The sequence below is a fragment of the Primulina eburnea genome, chromosome 4 (assembly GCF_022965805.1).
Source record: "Primulina eburnea isolate SZY01 chromosome 4, ASM2296580v1, whole genome shotgun sequence".
Taxonomy (NCBI): domain Eukaryota; kingdom Viridiplantae; phylum Streptophyta; class Magnoliopsida; order Lamiales; family Gesneriaceae; genus Primulina; species Primulina eburnea.
Window position 1 is genome coordinate 2,672,052 of NC_133104.1, and position 20,005 is coordinate 2,692,056.

Genomic DNA, 20,005 nt, shown 5'->3' on the forward strand with positions numbered 1-20,005 from the left:
TGGCGGATTTTGGATTGGGGTCTTTTCATTTTTTTCAAATTCGAAATTAAAAGTCAAATAAAAATTTCAAAAAAGAAGGCAAAAGAAAACCAAAAAACATAAAGTAATTTTTTGGGTGCCTATGGCCGCTTAGCACTTTTTCGGTGCGGTATTAGTTTGAATCATTTCACTGTTGTCATGCAATTCTAAATTGATTAAACCCCTTTCCTCCATGAAGGTTAGCGTCTAATGCCGCCTAGGCTGAAGTTTAGAAACTCGTTGCAAGAGTTTTTAAAAGTTCAATTTTTGAATGGATTTGTTTCATCACTCTTAATTTCACTTTGGGACTCCTGTTTCTTATGCTAATATATTATCGACTATCACTGAAAAATATGGAAAGTTGCGCATAAAAATTGGAAAAAATGCTCAACATATCCTTTCTATCATGCTGATGTTTTTCAGGGACGCCGCCAAGAACTTTGCCTGATCTTCTGCGAGAATTCAATTTGCCATCGGGCCTTTTCCCTCAAAACATTACATGCTATGAATTTGACGAGCCAAAATCAAGGCTAACTGTTCATTTACCGTTTCCTTGTGAAATAAACTTCAAGGACTCCTCTGTGGTAAGATACTCCCCACGTGTCAAATGCATTCTCCTAAAGGGTAAGCTCATCAGTGTAGAAGGCATGAAGACGAAGATCCTAGTATGGGTCAAGGTGACAAGTGTGGCCATTGAAGGCAACAAAGGGGAAAAAGTTTGCTTCACTGCTGGTGTCAAGAAATCGAGGCATAAGGATGCGTATTCCGTGCCTCAAGAAGGTATTAAAGTAGAAGAATTTTGAGTGATTCTGAGATAAAAACGACAATATTCTGCCAGATTATGTTTTTGAATTTGTATTGGTAGCTTACTGTTATTGATTTGCTAGCAAAGAATATGATTTGGAACATAATTGTAAGTTGCAAAAAGGAAAATGGTGTGTTTTCAGATTGAAGAATTGTCTTTCTTGAGAAATATTTTCGTTGGAGGGATTATCCCCATGTTAGCTCATGAATTACATCACCAAAAGATGAAGTTTGAGTGATGAAAAATACCAACAATGGCCGAGTCAAGAAAGTAATGGAAATAGACGAAACTAAAAGCCGAAATCAGAATCAACAAAACAGATTCACATTGAAGGCTTTTGTGGTTTAGGCCTCGACAATTACATATTGATCTCTTGGTATCTTATAAATTTATCACTAGTCGGTGGTGACATTTCACTTGTTGATCATGAAAACCTAGGGATGTAATCGAGTCGAGCCGAACTCTTGAATGTTTGAGCTTGGTTCGTTTATAATCGAGCCGAGCTCGAGCTTTATTTAACGAATATATGCATGACTTACGAGCTTATTCAAGTCTTTATCGAGTCTAAACAAGTTTAATAAATATGAATTATATTTAAATTTTAATTAAATTAGTTAAAAAAATAAATTATATATTTAAAGAAATATATTATTCTTATTAAAATTTGAAAATTTATTATAATAAATAAATTTAATAGATTTTTCTATATATTTCATAAATAATATGCAAAATCAATAGATAAAATCAAAACTATTATTTTTTCATCTAAAAGATTACTCATGAACTTATCAACAAACATGTTTACGAGCTAACGAGCCGAATACTGTAAAGCTTGAGTTTGGTTTTTTTATCTTAACGATCCTCATTAAACGAGCTCAAACAAGCTTTTATCGAATCGAGCTTCGAATAGCTCATAAACAGTTTGGTTCGTTTAGATCCATGTGAAAACCTATAAGAAAAGGATAAGAAACCGACATAATTACAAAAGCCTCTTTTTTTCACCAGATGGTTCCTTGTAGTCGTTTGAAAAACTACGGATTTTGTGGGTTTTTTTTTAAAAAAAAAATTTGAAGTAGTTGTTTAACATTGCTGTAATGGAATATGATAAAGATAAGGAAACTAAAATCATAAAAACCGAAAATGAGTAAAAACAAAATGAACTATAATTAACAAAAATTGTAAATCTTTTTTTATATTGTTTTTGATGAATTGTTGTGAGTGCTTTCTTCTAATTCTTGCTGCTGGTTTTTGTTCAACTTCTCCGAGCAGTTTCAGTCACCTTCTACGATAATCAATCATGAATCATGGATCAACACCTTCGATCATGCAAACTAACTTGACTTTTTTACGGGCTTGTGAAATGAGGTTCTCACATTTTCTTACATTTAACGGACTTCTATTACTAGCGTGCTTTGCATAATTTGGGCCCAGTACTGTGTTACGAGATATATAGTCATAAATATTATAAATTAATTTATCAAAATTATGTAATCAAACAATCAACTTGAATATATCTTTTCTATTATTTTGTAAATGGAAAAATTATAATTTTATTGATATATTTTATATTTTAGTCCCACAACTTGTTAATCTTTATTTTTCATTCAATAATTTAATTTTTTGATTTGATTTTTTTTTACCAAAAATAACTAACACACCGCGAATATTGTTCATTTGGCATGAATGCTTTACTACGTAGCTCATATAGGGAAAATAAACATATATTACACACTTCTAAATAAATTTAAACAAAAACAAAAGAGAAAATAAAGCAAAACGACATCCAATATTTCAAAATCGAGGAAAAAATTCTTTTTTTAGATAAATTTTAATTTGTATAATATATGTTTTATTTTTGCTACAAGAGTCATGTAGGAGAGTATTGATTCCAAATAAGTAATATTTTATAGATGAGTGGTTTCATACAAAAAAAAAAAATTAAATCAAAAGAAAATTCAAGTTATTGGATGAAAATAAAAAATTAACAAGTTTTATGACTAAAATTCAGAATATATATCAATTTTCATGATTAAAATTGTAGTTTTTTTAAAATGGTAAGAGAAAATAGATGACTAAAAATTTATTTGTTTTCAAAATACAGTGCTACTCCATCGCATAATGTGACCAACTTAACGGAAACGACGTCGTTTAAAGCACCCACGTCCACACCCACTAATGCAACCTGAAATCCTCGGGCGAACCGTTTTAGGAATATTTCTCCATAGAGAGTGAGCTGATTCAGAATTGATAAGCTAATGGCGATTTCATGTGATATTAGGGTTTCTGCAGCTCTGAATTCTTGCAAGTCAAGTTCTCTGCGCGCTTCCAGGCATTACCCCCTACCAAGGTTTGTTTTTAAGCTTTCCACCATCTTAATATCACGCATTTCGATAATATCTTTTCATCGAAGAAATTCTAGTTATCTCTGGCTAGGGGATAATAATGTTCTAAATGTAGTTTAGGGCTTTGTCTGGGACTCGATGAGGGCAATAATTTGCCGAGAAACGTAGTTTGTTCTTGTGTTCGCATTATTATTATACATTTGTTGAACGAGGTTGTGAGGCTTAATTGTAATCTTCGTTCTTGTGAAGAATTTGCTTTGGTACCGCTGGGGTTTAGTTATTAGTTGTGTTGGAGGATTTTTACCCGAAATCGAGCTAATTTCCTTTTTGTCTCATTTTTTTTCTTCGCTGTTTGACGATATCCAAGCTTGAATCTGGGCTTCTGGATGCATATTTAGCTGTCTATGACCATTGGCTAATTGTTGTTGATGTTTGGGAACTATGCTTGTATTGGAATTTTCGTAGATGGTAATCAGCATTCAGATCTAGTTTAATACTAAATCAACAACATGTCGTGTATCAATACATATTTGAATCATAACAACATAAAATACACCTTTATATAGAAGATATTATATCTGCACGGTGGGTTGTGGTGTGAAAATAAGGGATTTTTATTCTGCTGCTGAATGTTTTGCACTGAAAATGAGGTTGAATACTTGTATCATTATGGAAGTTGTCTTTCCATTTTGTGTTGGACGCAGACTTATTCTTTTTGAAGCGATATTCTGAATTTGAAGTGTGCGGTCTAATCTGGTTGCTGAGCATTGTGTTACATCGTTATCTGTATATTGAGCACATTTATCGTAAACGTACGTATTTGTGATATTGTAGGTCGATTGCGGCATGTTCTTACATTCCACATCCAATGTTTCTCCCTTAGCACTTGATGTCCATAGCCTTCGTTGTCATTCTAAACATCCGCTTGGAATTCTCCCAGAATACAAGATTTCCCAAAATCCCATCAGCGAGGAGTTGGAGAGCTTCCTCCTCAATGCTATTAATCTCAACTTCTTTGAGCGTATAAACTTGGCATGGAAGATTATATTTCCATCAACTACATCAAGAAAGAACTCAAATGCCAATATTGCTAAGCAACGCCTCAAGATGATTCTTTTCTCCGATAGATGTGACGTTAGTGAAGTGGCAAAACAGAAGATCGTGAGCAATGTTGTAACTGCACTATCTGATTTCGTCGAGATAGAATCACAGGACAAAGTTCAGCTCAGTGTGTCAACAGATCCAGATCATGGTACCATTTATTCAGTCACAGTGCCGGTTCGAAGGGTGAGATCGGAGTATCAAATGGATGATGAAACTGGAATGATAACTAATATTGAATACAAAGACACTGGAGAGAGCTCTGGTTCTGTTGATGTCAAATTTGATTTCTATATCCCGACTGACAAATTCCAAGATTTTAATGTGTAAAATTAGGTGATACCCTGATCTTCACTTGTCTGACACGAAGCTTCTTTTATCTAACAGGCATTTCAAATTCAAAAATGCTGGTAGCCCAATAATTTCATCCCTGCCGGATTATCCACTTCTCCGGGTGATCCCCTCTCTGCATGTGTTGTAATAAAAAAAATTCAATCATTGAACATAATATCTCGATTCGAAGGCAAACTTGCACACAATTTTATTTTATTCTAATAATTTGTTACGTACATTATTAAGGAAAAAATCATGTACATTTATGATCTAGTTTTAATAATTTTATTTTCTTGAAGTTTTTAAAAACGTCTAATCTCTAATTAATTCTATAATTTCAAATATTTAAATTAATATCAATAATAAATTACACAAAAATATGCATCTCGTTTAACAGTATTTATATGTGGGAAATGCCATTTTTCCCGCATGCGGGTCCACCGTTACAATCCTGCACGAGTTCGCACCCTAAAAAACCTGCCGAATAAATAAAGTCGAACCAGGCGGCTTAAATAGATAAACTAAAATATCCCCTCGGAACACAGCGTCGTTTTGACGCGAGAGCCTAAAAAGATCTCATTCGTCGATCCATGCACCCCAGAAATCAACGGCTCTGAATCCTCTCCCCTTCCAAAAAAGCCCTAATTTCTCAATCCCCTGCATTCCCAATCCTTATATAGTAACACCCCAGCTCTTTCGCCATAGGCCCGGCTCTCTGCTTTATCTCACCAACTCCTCTCTCTAAATTTCTACTAGCTCCTCCGATCGAACTTAGCCGCCGAGGATGTCGGACGAGGAGCATCATTTCGAGTCCAAGGCCGACGCCGGCGCATCGAAGACATATCCTCAGCAGGCTGGAACAATCCGTAAGAACGGTTACATAGTCATCAAGGGCCGCCCTTGCAAGGTTCCATTTTTTCTCTCTTTCATTCATTTTATGCATCTAAGCGTGCGAGTATTATATATTTTTTTTATGAATTTCACGTGTATAATTCTGCTGTGTGGTCATGCTTGTCATTTTTTTTATCTGAGTAATTGTGTTGTCGTCTACTGATGGCGATAATTATTTTGTTTGTTGGTCGATTGTCATGTTTGGGCTTTATGTTGTTTATTAATGTTGGTTTTCAATTTTCTGATTTATTTCCAACAAAAATTTTGGGCGAAGTTCTAATTTTGTTGGTGTTGTCGTTTGCATTACTGGGTTTGTGGCTTGTAGATCTGATTCGTGCGATCTTATGATTAGGCTGTGAGTTTTGCATCCTCACAGGATTGACATAAGAATTTAGAGAAGTGGGGATGTCGAAGATTGCATTTTTGGTAAAATCGCAAGTGAAGTTTGACTTTTTATTCCTCCTTCAAGGAGTGAGCCCATCTGCCCCTCGCCTGCGAGAGGGTTTTGGGGAAAGAAAAGGTTCAATTTAGAAAATTGAGAGGCTATTTGTTGCGAGTACTCGCCCTAGAAAGGAGAGGTATGTACGATTTAGGACATGGAATATAAAAATATTTGCTGTCCTATTTAACAAACCAAATAATACACTTGTTTGTACGGAATAACTTGGATTGAGATTGTGGTTAAGGTTACATATGATCTTGTTACGATTGCTCTTGCCACTTCTAATGTCTTTGCATTTGGTAATTATGTAGGAGACCTATTGAGTTCTTACTGTATGCTTATTTGTTGCAGGTTGTGGAAGTTTCAACCTCCAAAACTGGGAAGCACGGGCATGCTAAGTGTCACTTTGTTGCCATTGACATCTTTACTTCCAAGAAGCTTGAAGATATTGTTCCGTCCTCCCATAACTGCGACGTAATCTTATCCTCTTTGCTATAATGCTTTTAATGCATTGCTGTTATTTGTTCTGGAGAAAGTATTGAAAATGATTTTTACTTAATTACAGGTTCCACATGTCAACCGTACTGACTACCAGCTTATTGATATCTCTGAGGATGGATTTGTACGTGATCACTTTTCTATTTTTTATATCACTTAATTTTTATAACACAGTGTGTAATAGCCTGATAAATTAACGGTGTAGGTGAGCTTGCTCACCGAGAATGGTAACACTAAGGATGACCTTAGGCTTCCAACTGATGATAGTCTCCTTCCTCAGGTTAGATTTATTTCATGTTGTTGTTAGAAATCTCCTTTTTATCATTCATCATTTATTTATACCTAATTCTTTAGTCGGGAGTCGTGACCATGGTTTTTTGCATTGCACTGACCTTCGATGGGATGGGTGATGAGTTAAATAAATTTTAACTTTGTTTTAAAATTTTCTAATATTACAAGCTTCACCTCCAAAATCCATTCAATTTTTCACTTAACCCCCTTGTGATCCCTCCTTTCCCAAATTTGTATATGTCCTTAGCTGTGATAAAACTACGTCTCCTGAATATTTTTGAACTATAGCTGTGCAGGTAAAAATATCTTTGTTAATCCCTTGTTAAGATTATCTGTTTATACTGATACACAGATTAAAGATGGGTTTGCTGAGGGGAAGGATCTTGTAGTGAGTGTTATGTCTGCCATGGGAGAGGAGCAGATCTGTGCCCTCAAGGACATCGGTCCCAAGTAGCTTGTTCGCTTGCCGGGATTGCTCCATGGTTTTTTAATCTACAATGAAATAGACGTTATATTACAGATTAGTAAATGATGGGAGGACTATCTCGCCATCATGTTTGGAATTATCAAGACTGAATAGATGGTGGTTTGTGCTCTCGACTATTAAGTTACTACCTTTTCGTACTCGGTTCGTCTTGTGACACTGCTTATCTTTTTATTTTATCTCTTGTTTTTTTCCCGGAGCTGTTTGAATTTCTTCTTGTTTATTATAATGTGGGGAGAATGAATTGGATTTGGCAGCAAATTTATTAGTTTTATTGCATTGCTCGTTAATTATTGCCGTGGTGTTACATTTGTGGTTCCTGTCATATTTTATTAACATATCGATGACATTCCCTGTGTTTCATTAAGTCAAGGTATTTGAGTCGTGGGAAAAGTACAGAGGAAATAAAAATAATGGACCCATGGTTTATTTTCTTTTAAAAGTAGCTCGTCTCAGATCATGTATAGAGTAGAAATATATAAGAGAGCTATTTTTTTCCAAAAAAAGAATGCATCAGGTAGGGTTTTTTTTTAAAAAAAATCCAAAATTTTATATGTTTTTCAATGGAATAATCGATTTGGATTGATTTTGCACTTGGTATTTTGAATAATGTATGTAACTATGAATTTATTTTTGGATTTTTTTCAAAAAAATTCTATAAATAAATCTTTTAATGTGTGAAGAAAATCATAATTGAGTAGAAAAATATTTTTATAAAGTTTGTAGTATAGTAAATTTTAAGAGTTTGAGATTTTTATTTTTTATCGTAAATTTTTATTTTTAACAACTTCAAGGACTTAGCCGTCTCTAAATACCAAAAATTGGCAGGGTTATAATCGTCCGTTCAATTAACAATATATATATATATTGATTTAATTATATTTTGACATTTATTGCGTATGTTTGTAATCAATTGTCAAAGCAGCCCCTGTCTATCTGTTGGGGTTTGAATTTAAAGAAGAAGACATGCCCAACCACTATCGACTCCAAAAATATACACCCATTTGTTTTTTGTTTTTTTTAAAGAGGAATAAAAAATAACAATACATTCCTTTTCAATATGCAAACAATGCCTTCCAATTCTTGAATATCATAATGGCAAAAACTAACGGAAGACTAAACTACAATTTGATTAATGAAATTAAAATGAAAATATCATACCATAATATTATTTTTGGTCTATACTATAAATATTTTTGATAAATGGTAACATAGACACCATACAAAAATCTAGCCAACACCAAGAAATGGAAAACTTCATATTAGTTCAATAAAGTTCTATCAAATTCCTTCAAAGCTAAGTTACAATTTGAAATTTGCTAAAAAGCTGAAAAGATTAGGTTGCACTTGAATTGAAATTTTTTATTTCGAGAGAAAGATTTGACAATGAATTTTAAATAACACATATTTTCGGTGTATTTCAAAAGCAACCATAGTTATTGTTGAAATTAGAATAAAATTAAGTTTCACCTCATTTTTGTCTATCCAACCTAATCAGTGAATTTGAAATCAATTATCTCGAGTTCATCGATCCAAGAACAATCACCTTAGGTCATGTTCAAATAAAAAATTTGGATTTATCGGAAGATTTTAAATAAAATTAAAAGATTTGAAATAGCTGTATTTCAAATGAATAGGTTGGAAATCAAATTAAAAATTGGATAAAAAAATGGCAAAAACTTGTGTTAGACGGTCTCATAGATCGTATTTTGTGTGACAAATATCTTATTTGGGTTATCCATGAAAAATTATTACTTTTTATGCTAAAAATATTACTTTTTATTGTGAATATCGGTTTGGTTGACCCGTCTCACAGATAAAATTCGTAAAACCGTCTCACAAGAGACCTACTCAAAAAAATATACTCGAAGAATACAAAAAAATTTCAAATCCGCTCAAAATCCTGAGTTTAACATTATGTTGATTCACATCTTAAGATGAAAGAAATATATGTAATAATATTGTGATTATAAATAATATTTTCTATCATTACATAAATAAGTGTATTATATTTATATCTAGTATATATAATATATATTATAGATAATAATAGTAGGGGCTAAAGTGTGATATGGGATATGTACAGGTCCTTGGATGCAATAATACAGATATTTAGGAAGACCGTAAAAATGGAAACTTGACAAATAAACAGAGGCGACGACTTTTTATCAAAGAACTCAAACGAAACACGAACTGCTTTTCTCTCTGTTCCTGCAAACTTTTTTTCTTGCACGATTGGAACACTAAAGTCAAAGTCAAACTGAATCAGGAATATGGAGGAGCGAAATCCGGCGCCGCCGTCATCCTCCAATATTCGGACCACATCTACGCGACCGATGATTTCCTTGCCCTCCACGAGGTCGATCGAGAATCTCTTTACTGGCGGGCTGGGGGTGAGCCCGGGCCCGATGACTTTGGTCTCCAGTTTCTTTGCTGAAAATGATCCTGACACCGACTGCCGCTCGTTTTCTCAGCTTCTCTCTGGTGCGGTGTCATCTCCTGCCGAGGTTCCTGATGTCAGGCAGGGCTTTTCTGTTAATCCGCAGCAGGCTGCGGAAGAGTCCAGTCGGGAATCTGGAGGTGGGAGTGGTGAATTCAGGTTTCAGCAGAGTCGGCCGGCAGGTTTGGCGGTCTCTCCTATGCCAGGAATATTTACGATACCTCCGGGTTTGAGCCCCGCGAGCTTGCTCGATTCACCGGGCTTCTCTTCGTATGCGCAGGTACTTCTTTAGGATTTTTTTTGGTACAACGTTATTTAATTTAATATGATATGCGTTTCCTGTGCTTGGCATGAATGTGATTAGAGTTTCGATATAAAAAAAGCTCTTTTTAATGGGTTATGTTATGGATTAGGGTGGACAGAAAATGGGTAATTCAAAGATTATTGTAGCAAATGATTGAATTTGCGAAGGAAAAAAAATGAAATAATATACATGGAATGGAGATTTGGAGATTGGTCTTCTTGATGGTTTCCTTGTCGCTAAAGACTTGGTTTGACTTTTCTTAAGAGCTACAGAAAAATACTGTAAATGCGGAAGCATATTGAGCCGTGGGGTATTTGTTTGTAAAATATAGGGAAATATCTCGTGGACAAAGTTTCAAGATCGATATATTTTTTTAATCATCATTCGAAATTCTTATTGAATTACAAAAGTTTTGTGTGGAACATTTCAAAACATGCTTCATTTCGAAGCTGCGTCGTTGTTGAAATTGTGACATTGGTGAGCCTTTTGGCACTAGGATATTTCGGAATTAAGGTTTATAAGTGGAGGGAGGGCTGCAGGGTGAAATTTGGATGCAATCTGTTGAGGGGGGTGCCTGTTAGGATTCTGTTCAAAGACTTTTTGTATCTTATTAGATACTTGTGACCGGTTGCTTCTCTTGAATGCTTTGTCACTCTGTCATCTATTGGTCGATGATTCTTTATCTCCATCGATGTATAAATTGAACGTTTCTTGATGAATTACTGCCTAGGAGTGAGTTATACTTTGGTGCAGATATTGGAATTTGGGGGAGGGCGAAATGGGAGAAGGGGTGAGTGACTTGTGATTACTGAATTGAGCCTGAAACTTGTAGTTCAAGTTCAACCCCTCCTCGTAGGTATTTGTTACATAGGACAGTAAAAATTGAATTGTTTCTGGGATGATTTTTTATTAGTTTGTCTGTAGTAGGTAGAGCTGGTACTTGTGTTGATTTTTTGAGGATGTTATTAAATTGTTTTGCGTGGTCACATTTAGGGACTATTTGGATCATCGCATCAACAAATCCTGGCTCAGATTCCAGTTCAATCCCAGATGCACATCCAGCACCCATACCCATCTTTGTCCGCTGCTCCGGCTTCGTCACTTCTGCATTTGCAGCCGCCACTTTTGCAGCAGCAGATACCTCCTATTTCAGATCCTAACAATATAAAAGAGTCGTCTGATGTTTCTCAGTCTGATCAGAAACCTCAGCCTTTAAACATCACAGTGGATAAACCTTCAGATGATGGGTACAACTGGCGGAAATATGGACAAAAACAGGTTAAGGGTAGTGAATATCCTCGGAGCTATTATAAATGTACACATACAAATTGTCCAGTTAAGAAGAAAGTCGAACGATCCTTTGATGGCCAAATAACCGAAATTATATACAAAGGCCAACACAACCATTCCCCGCCCAGTAAGCGTGCCAGAGATACTGGAAACCCAAGTTCTGAAACAGGATTCGAGGTTCAAATCGGAAATAGTAGGCCTAGGCATGAAGATGAAGTTATTCCAGAAAATACATCTGCATCAAGTGATAGTGATGAAACGGGCGACGCTGAAAATAGGTTAGATGGAAGAAATGAAGATGAACCCGAATTCAAAAGAAGGTATACTGTTTTCCACAGGATTATAATCTTATACTCGATTGTTTTGCATATCCCCTGATAAGGATTGTCTGATTACGCTCGTGCAGGAATGTTGAGGTCCAGACATCAGAGCAAGCATCAAACCATCGCACGGTGACAGAGCCTAGAATCGTAGTGCAAACAACTAGCGAAGTTGATCTTTTAGATGATGGTTATAGGTGGCGAAAATATGGCCAGAAGGTTGTTAAAGGGAACCCTTATCCAAGGTGAAATATTTTTTCATTCTTTACTTTTCATTTAAAAAACTCTAAATTCTTGTAAATGGATCGAGCTCAAGCTTGATGGAGCCCAACACAAAGAAACTTGTGCTTGGATCCACAAATTATTCTTAAATCCATGAACTGGCTCGCAAGCTCTTGAACTACTCTAATTGAGTTCGAGCTTGTCCAGTAAACTTTAGCTTAAAGAATCTTAATTTCGATTGAGCTTTTTAGTGTAACCTATTCAACTATTAGGACCCATTGAACCATATTTGAAATGTGTAAATATTAGGCCACCTTTTACTATGATTTCATCCACTTATACTGTGTTTGCAACAACTTGACATTGTTTGCTCATTTTTGCAGAAGTTACTACAAATGCACTAGTCCCGGATGCAATGTCCGTAAGCATGTTGAAAGAGCTGCAAGCGATCCAAAAGCTGTCATAACAACTTATGAAGGAAAGCACACTCACGATGTACCAGCCGCCAAAGCAAGCAGCCATAGCACCGCCTCCGCCTCTCATTTCAGATCACAGAATGTTTTGACCAATGGAGCAGCATCAAACAGGATTGAATTCGGGAGCAATGAACAACAGCCTGTAGCACGTCTGCAATTTAAAGAAGAACAGATAACGTAGCTTTATTGAAAAATAATTCAAAAATTGATTGAGGAACATGAAAAAGGTGATGCAGCGGTTGAATAGAATACTTTCTTGGAGGTCTGTTGTGCAATTTTTGCTGGGGTTTTTGTTCGGTATCGAGCATACAGAAGATACAGAAACTTAGTAATACAAATGGATTACACCACAGGATACAAAAGCATGAGTTGGATACGGTTTCTCGTATATCTATTGAATAGGAAACATTGGTGTTTGTGCTCTTGTATGTGCATTCTTTGTGTAAATTACAAATATTTTGTTGTGATATTGTTGCATTTGAAAAATAATAATGGATTTCTAAACACCCCTTTGGTTGTAAAGCCAGTTAATCTTCCCTTTTATTCTGTCTCGGAGATGAACAATTGAGCCTGAATCGCGCATGTCGCGAAAATGGCATGGGTGATCTAGAAGCAAATGTTGCACTACGCATGGTTGTCATCTAAATAGCCTTCCTATATGCATAATTGAAAGAAAACCAGGGTGACTTTGGAGCTCGATCCCATGGCATATGATGACACTGTGGAATTGGGAGCAATCAAAGCTCTTAAATCATATGATTATGCATCATAAGGTTGTGAACATTATCAAATAGACGCACTCGGGACCGTTGAATTGTGATTAGAAGAGAAATATCACAACTATGTTTATTTTCACCAAATGATGTTAGTCATATTAGACAGATCGGGTCCATCCGAATAGTTCTGATCACATCAAAAGGTTGTGATCCTACCAATAAAAACCATCATTCTGCCCGAGCATTCAAGTACTTGCATGTGTTTATATGCATGTTTCTCCCTTTTTCTCTCTTCATAAAGTGAGTTGGAAATTGATATCATTCAGAATATTTTGTAATCTGCAGTGCTACTATCACGATAAAAAAAATCGTATTTTCGGACCTATCAAAGTTTAATATGGAAGGCCAAAAAATACAAGGACTTTCTCTGCTAATATATGTGCCCAATACGCTCAAGCCCGTGTGTCAAGTGACATACAAAGTATACATCGTAAAATTAGCTTGAGGTTGAGATTCTGTCTCACAACTTATGGAAATACTTTAAGAAACAGTGACTCGAAAGATCACAAATTGAAGAATCTCGAGGCAATCAAGTTGTCGAAAATACGACTATAAGAAGTCAAGATTTGCTGAAACTCAACTCCTTTGATTTGGCTCAACATATTCTAGATGATTAATCTGCTTACAATTAGCAACAATATCTAGTTTCCCTTCAGCTTATTCATTTACAGAGAGCAGCTGCAAATGTTGGCATCTGTCCAAGATTTACAAAATCGATCTTGTTTAGTCTAACGCAACACAAAACTTTCTCAGGCAATTCCTCGCTGGTTTGTGCCTGCAGCCATCAATCTTGTTGATGAGAACAAATACGCAACTCAAGTCTTTAAATCTTATGGAAATATCATATTTTGACTATTGTACCACGCAGGCAACAAAACAAGATAGCTGACAGTTATTACTACCCTATAATTTCCTTCCAATAATTGCTCCAACTTGCACTTTATGATAAACAAACACGTGAAGTGGACACTTTCATTAGTATAAAACAATGTTCTGCAATAGGTAAGAGATCCTTGGAAGATATATACTCAACGAATCACCTGAATTGTCAGTCCAAGATCAAATATCCCATTTTTTAATCTTTCTCTAAATGCTTGAAGTCCTTTCCTACATATATAGCCGAACCGATGTACATCAAGGTCTATCTCAAAGTAATTAGCTCCCTGCAAAAATAGGAGTCAACATGATGTGACACTCGAAGCTAAAAACAAGAATCGTTATGATGTTACAATTCAAGCTAAAAGTTCAATAATATAATCACTTGAATCTTTGTTTGATCGCTTACTCTCAGGTTCGAAACGATGATCTATACTGTTAAAAAAATACCTTGTAGAAAGAATGTTGGGGACGTGAAAGCACCGGCTTATCCTTGTATGCCTGCACAAGCTTCCTTTCTGTAGAACTCAAGCCAAGTTCCTCAGGATTTACTGGATTGACCATTATCTTTAGTCTTTCTCTGTAAGGGACTACAGATTCCTTTGGAAACCCCGTCACCACTTCCATTTCATTTTTAACAAGTCTCTGTATAAATTTACCAAGTTAACACAGTCAGCAAAAGTTTTGCAACTGTCATAGATCATTCTTGCGCTATCATTTCCAAAAAACATTTTAACGAAGGCATAAAACTTGGACAAACCTGAGTGTTTAGAGCGACTGTCAAATAAAATAAGGTGACACGTAAATTTTTGGGTAGGAGTTGATCTTTAGTACCTTTATACTTTCCACAAATATAGGAGAAGTTTCTCTCTCAAAATTCTCCAACAATTTGAAATATATCACGAGGTTTGTCCCTTCCCCATCACTATCTCCAAACATGGCAGCAGGATAAGCAGGAAGCTGCCACAAGAAAACATCAAGTTACATGCATTTTCTTGGATTGAAAGTTGAAGAGATAATTATTTACCTGGATGTTGACGACGAGTATTGAAGGTATTTCACATTCTGATCCAACAAAGGGTAGTTCAATGTGCTGCGCAATGTGATGCATCTTCCGAGGGGAGGCAAACAAGTCCATGCCAATAGGTATATATGGGCTATGATTGGGAGCAGGATACTTCTTTTTATCTCTGCAGTCAAGAAAGCATACTCTAGTTACTAAGCCATTGAAAGAAAGCTAAAAACCATGATGCCATGGATGTTAATTGAAAACATACCTGCAATAATTCTCCCCACGTAGCTTAAAGGCAGAAGGTGGAACGGGGCACCAGCAGCCTTGATTCGGCTTCTCCTCCAGTGAGACTGGAATTAGGAAACCTGCTCTAGGATGATATAAACACCTTTTGGAGGAACCTGTAATTATACTCGTATAACTTTAATTCGGTCATCTAATTTGTCATTTAAATATACTGAATAACAATCATGCTATAGTTATTGTACAGTTACAGAGTTCTATCTGACCATCTCCATCACTAAACTTCCTCTTTACAGCAGTCACTATAAAAGTTGCCTTCTTTCCGATTGATGCTGATCCTGAAAATGCTGGAGTCTGATTTGAGTCCAACACGTTCTCTGAAGAATGAAACTGAGTTAATGAATGGTCCAGCTTTCTTTCTTCATGTTTATCTAAGAAATGCTCGAAATCCACTTTCATCCTCTTGGTGCAAGCTTCTTCAGCTTTTGCCAGGCATGAATTATCAACAGTTTGTTTCTTGTTAACATCGTATTCTACGTATTCTTCACTACTAGAAAGAACTTCTGTTTTACAGCAATCTTTCTTTTGTTGATTGCATCCGTAGTCAGTGAAGCATGAGTTGCTTTCATTTTGAGTCACGGGGCTATTTGATATCCTCATGGTCGCACTGTCTAATAATGTGAAACCATCTGCCATCAAAGGAAAAAAGATTACCAAATATGAACTAGCTTGGTGGCAAACTGTAAGAGAAATATAAATTTATTCAGAACAACCTCCATCAACGCTAACAAAATCATCATCAGTATCAGAATCAAGGGCACTTTGAGAGTCGAACCATTCTTCCTCTTGCCGCTTTTCTGCTAAAAGAAATCAATAAATATTCTGTCAGCTAACGAGATCTATGACTCTTTTCATCAAGTAGAAAGAACTTATAACCAAATATTTCGACAACAATCACAATATAACTCATGCATTCATTCCTTGCAATCTCTTTTTTGTGCCTCACATTTCATAACTCAAATCTTGTATTAAGACACCGGAAATCATAGAAATGAAAGCTTCAAGTGAATGCTAAATGCTCATCATATGCTAGTGTTCATTCAAGGTTAAAGTCTAAATCCAGAAAATCTCAGATATAGGATTGAGTTCAGGTACCATTTTCGCCAACTTCTTTATGGTTCCTTTGCCACTGATCAGGCAGATGGAAAGTGCAATTCGGCACCTGAGATCTCCGGAATCTCGTCATTTCCCGGTCATCAGTGTCATTCATAACAAAATCTCGGAAAGTAAAGACATCACTGCAAACTTCCCCATCCATATCGTGGCCTATCGAAACTGATGGGGCGACCTTTCTGCGGCGAAACTTGCATGACCTGTACAAGTACTTTGCCTTGGATTTCAGCTGTTTATGTGGCTTTGATGCACAGCCACCCATGACCGTGACTAAATTTCACAAAGCCAAGTAAGAAGGAATGCTTCCCTCATATCAGATACCAAGTTCAAGAATTCGGCTAAACCAAGAATTCCAGGCAACCCTGTAAGCAGACATGTAAGTAATATTTTCCATTGATGAAGGATGCCATATGAGAATCAAATACAATCTTTATAACTTTTTTTTTTATCATCGTAACTCAAAAGAATGAGAAAATACTATTCAAACAGAAACGTTTACATAGCATCAAAACAGGACAAGAACTGATGTTTACAAGCCTGAATTGATCAAGTTCAACAAGAACCGATTATTTCAAACTTGAATTACCTTAAATATATCAAAGATGAAACATAATAAACTCAAGAAAACCGATCCTGCTTCAAAAGAAGTACAAAAGTGATCACTTCATTAACCTTGATGCATCAAATATAATATCTGCAGAAGAGCCCATAAAAGTTCTATTTGGTGTGTGTGTGTGTGTGTGTGTGTGTGGGGGTTGGGGGGGCTTTCTTATTAGAAAATTTTCTCAATAGGAAGAATAAGTTAATGAAAAAAAAAATTGACCAACCCATAGGAATTACTTCCCAAGGAAATCTTGGTAATTAAAGTTTACCAAAAAAGGTAAAAATATAAAATATTTAACATGTTTTGTAACTTGGCCCTTCTCCACCTGAATAATTTTTAGGAACAGGTGATATAGCATTTTCAAGAATTATACGTCAAACCTATGAATAAATAATAGCATAAATGTCAAGGAATGGAACTCCAATATTCTTCTTAATTAAAAGGGAAAGAAAGAAAGGAATTCCAACGATTAAGTTATGTAATGTGCTGTACTAATTTAATTACTAATATTGGGTCAAATAATTGTCCTTGTATTGCAGTCATCGTACGATTTAAAATATTTAAGTTGCATCATTACCATCAACTATGATTTTTGATAAAGTGACAAACACTAGATCCTACAATTGGTACCAAAGACAATATCACGTCTGCCATTTTAATTGATCATGATTTGCTAGACAAAGTTATTGTAAGAAATCAGTTTGTTCTGAAAATGTAAGGTAGCAAGGACCTTCAAGATGCGTAATCAACCAATAATCTATGTTATTACACAAAATAAATAATTTTCTATTCCTAAATAGCAATTAATTTAGAGAAATTTTTTATTTATTATGATCATATGAAGACATTAAGTAGCTGACCACTAACTCTTTGTCCCACTAGCATTTAATTTCTACCTACCTATCAATTAAAGAAAATTTGATTGAAATTAGGCGTCAAGTCTCTCATTTAATAATAATAATAATAATAATTTATAATAACAATAATAATAACCAGAGTATTCCCATGACTCTGTTACCATATGAAGGCTTGGAAATACAATTGATTATAGTATGTGACATTGTTAGATCTATCGAGCTTGTTCTTAAAGGCATATAACCTCAAGACATGCATCTACACAATGTTTCCAGCCGATATACCATATTCAAAGAAACTAAGCTAAGAAAATGATGTATTTAAATTTTAGAATAATAATGAATATAAGGTTTATTTATGAAATTTTTACAAAAATAAAAATAATTTACAAAGATATGCCAAAAAAATTAAACAACAAAGGATTTTACCGAGGTCCACCTCAGAAACATAAATTCATAAAAAATCAATAACAATAATAATAATAACAATAATAATAATAATAAGGCAACAGTTCAAGAAGAAATTTAATTAAGATTTTATGTATTCTAATGGAATTAATTAATATATGATGGTAAAAAGTAAGCTTAATCTTCGATTGTAAAAGATTTTAAAGGGTACACGATATAGTTATAGGCTTATAGCTTAACCTAATCTTTAAGACAACTCAGCACTTCAATTTGTTTAACATAAATTTAGGACAACTCATAAATTGCAAAAGAATTTCAAGAATTATGTGATGAAATATGGAGACGTCTAAAATCCCCACAACAAAACAAAGTGACAGAAAAAAAGAAAAAAATAATAAATTTTTTTTTGACATGACGATAAGTATAAATTTAGGTGTAAACAAGTCGATGAAACAGTAAGCATTATAAAAACGAATATTTAATTAACATAAGGCAACAAAAACTTGTGTTAGACGGTCTCACGAGTCGTATTTTGTGAGACATATCTCTTATTTGGGTCATCCATGAAAAATATTACTTTTTATGTTAAGAGTATTACTTTTTATTGTGAATATCGGTAGGGTTGACCTGTTTTAAAGATAAATATTTGTGAAACCGTCTCACAAGAGAACTACTCCTAACATAAAATGATACCTAGTATAGTTTTATTGCAATAAAACTATCTTGAATCTATTATCTTGAGCATATATGGTGTAGTGTTTTTTATAAGGAAATTGGGGTCTATAAAACTTATATTTTCATATAGAAATTGAATTGAAAAATATCTAAATAATTAAAAATGAGAAGCTGGAAGCATTTATTTTGGTTAATATCATTATTATGCTTTTATTACTAAATGTAATTTGTGGTGTGTTGATAATTTATCTCACTTAATTTATTAGACTAATAATCAAATAATTAATCATAAAATTATGTTTTAAACCGAGTCAAAATGATTATTAATATATCTTAAAATTTTAACCAAACATTAGATAAGTATGTGGTTATTTATCTATCCTTATTTAAACACATCAACCAAACACACCCTAAGATTATTTACTACACATTGTTGGGTGAAATAATTGTCTCTATTTGGTTGAATGATCGAACTATGGTGGTTGAGCTGTTGTGCGATTTAAAAGATTTGAGTTGCACCATTACCACCAGCTATAACTTTTGGTTCAACGACAATCGCTTGGTCCTATATTGGTATCAGCGCCAAGGTCAATTTTTTTTTATATAAGAAAATAACATTCTCAAATGTATTCGAGAAGATAATTTTCTATGTATATATATATAAAAAAAAAAGCGGACTAAGTTTATTTTACAAATTTTCTTGCTAGTTAAGGGGTATCATCTTTCTTCTATTTGTCGACATAACGTGTTTTATTGGTCAATGATATTCTCAAGCACGACGACTATAAACTATTCCACGGGAAAAGAACCACGAATCACAAATATAATTGAAGCATTTTAATTTTGGAAGTATATTTTCATATATTATAAAGTGTGTGTGTGTATATATATATATATATATATATATATATATATATATATATATATATATCTTTATTTGTTGTACATCAACATCAACTAGCTAAATATTCCCCACAAACTTTGTGGATGCCACCAAAAATATTCAAAATAAGTAGTCGTATGAATTCCTCAATTTGAGACCACATCCAATTAAATAATATGTTTTGCATTTGTTTTTTGGCCTAATCGTGATATTGTCGTGGAGGTTGTATACACACCCAATTTTG

At 34.6% G+C, this 20,005-nt stretch overlaps 4 protein-coding genes across 6 annotated transcripts; 3 read left to right on the forward strand and 1 right to left on the reverse strand.

The window, feature by feature from the left end:
- The first annotated feature begins 3,539 nt into the window (after positions 1-3,539).
- LOC140829689 (cell division topological specificity factor homolog, chloroplastic-like) lies at positions 3,540-4,703 on the forward strand. The gene is made up of 2 exons (XM_073192995.1): positions 3,540-3,633; positions 4,000-4,703. Exons 1-2 carry the CDS (start codon positions 3,631-3,633, stop codon positions 4,594-4,596), a joined length of 600 nt encoding a protein of 199 aa, XP_073049096.1. The 5' UTR covers positions 3,540-3,630; the 3' UTR covers positions 4,597-4,703.
- Positions 4,704-5,255: 552 nt separating this feature from the next.
- Positions 5,256-7,495, forward strand: LOC140830606 (eukaryotic translation initiation factor 5A-2). The gene is made up of 5 exons (XM_073194010.1): positions 5,256-5,506; positions 6,284-6,406; positions 6,498-6,554; positions 6,636-6,710; positions 7,074-7,495. The coding sequence occupies exons 1-5, from the start codon at positions 5,384-5,386 to the stop codon at positions 7,173-7,175; spliced, it is 480 nt and encodes a 159-aa protein (XP_073050111.1). The 5' UTR covers positions 5,256-5,383; the 3' UTR covers positions 7,176-7,495.
- Positions 7,496-9,377: 1,882 nt separating this feature from the next.
- On the forward strand, positions 9,378-12,800 carry LOC140830604 (probable WRKY transcription factor 3). The gene is made up of 4 exons (XM_073194006.1): positions 9,378-9,925; positions 10,943-11,559; positions 11,646-11,804; positions 12,165-12,800. Exons 1-4 carry the CDS (start codon positions 9,479-9,481, stop codon positions 12,436-12,438), a joined length of 1,497 nt encoding a protein of 498 aa, XP_073050107.1. The 5' UTR covers positions 9,378-9,478; the 3' UTR covers positions 12,439-12,800.
- Positions 12,801-13,441: 641 nt separating this feature from the next.
- LOC140830605 (uncharacterized) lies at positions 13,442-17,093 on the reverse strand. 3 transcript variants are annotated; one of them, XM_073194008.1, is made up of 10 exons: positions 16,924-17,093; positions 16,320-16,699; positions 15,938-16,021; positions 15,410-15,853; positions 15,187-15,322; positions 14,937-15,099; positions 14,744-14,869; positions 14,360-14,554; positions 14,074-14,196; positions 13,442-13,808 (listed from the first exon to the last, which is right to left on the reverse strand). In XM_073194008.1, the coding sequence occupies exons 2-10, from the start codon at positions 16,597-16,599 to the stop codon at positions 13,695-13,697; spliced, it is 1,665 nt and encodes a 554-aa protein (XP_073050109.1). In that variant the 5' UTR covers positions 16,600-16,699; positions 16,924-17,093; the 3' UTR covers positions 13,442-13,694. The 3 variants fall into 3 exon arrangements, with proteins under 3 accessions (XP_073050109.1, XP_073050110.1, XP_073050108.1); XM_073194009.1 differs by having other exon boundaries at positions 15,431-15,853; positions 15,938-16,024; XM_073194007.1 differs by having other exon boundaries at positions 15,938-16,024.
- Positions 17,094-20,005: the final 2,912 nt, after the last annotated feature.

Excerpts from the sequence above, each read along its gene's own strand:
- LOC140830606 (XM_073194010.1), top strand. The coding sequence starts at position 5,384 with ATGTCGGACGAGGAGCATCATTTCGAGTCCAAGGCCGACGCCGGCGCA. Across the intron at positions 5,507-6,283 it reads TCAAGGGCCGCCCTTGCAAG|GTTGTGGAAGTTTCAACCTC; the intron begins GTTCCATTTTTT and ends TATTTGTTGCAG. Across the intron at positions 6,711-7,073 it reads ATGATAGTCTCCTTCCTCAG|ATTAAAGATGGGTTTGCTGA; the intron begins GTTAGATTTATT and ends ACTGATACACAG.
- LOC140830604 (XM_073194006.1), top strand. The coding sequence starts at position 9,479 with ATGGAGGAGCGAAATCCGGCGCCGCCGTCATCCTCCAATATTCGGACC. Across the intron at positions 9,926-10,942 it reads GCTTCTCTTCGTATGCGCAG|GGACTATTTGGATCATCGCA; the intron begins GTACTTCTTTAG and ends GGTCACATTTAG. Across the intron at positions 11,560-11,645 it reads GAACCCGAATTCAAAAGAAG|GAATGTTGAGGTCCAGACAT; the intron begins GTATACTGTTTT and ends ACGCTCGTGCAG.
- LOC140830605 (XM_073194007.1), bottom strand. The coding sequence starts at position 16,599 with ATGGGTGGCTGTGCATCAAAGCCACATAAACAGCTGAAATCCAAGGCA. Across the intron at positions 15,100-15,186 it reads CGTGGGGAGAATTATTGCAG|AGATAAAAAGAAGTATCCTG; the intron begins GTATGTTTTCAA and ends TCTTGACTGCAG. Across the intron at positions 14,870-14,936 it reads TACTCGTCGTCAACATCCAG|CTTCCTGCTTATCCTGCTGC; the intron begins GTAAATAATTAT and ends TTCTTGTGGCAG.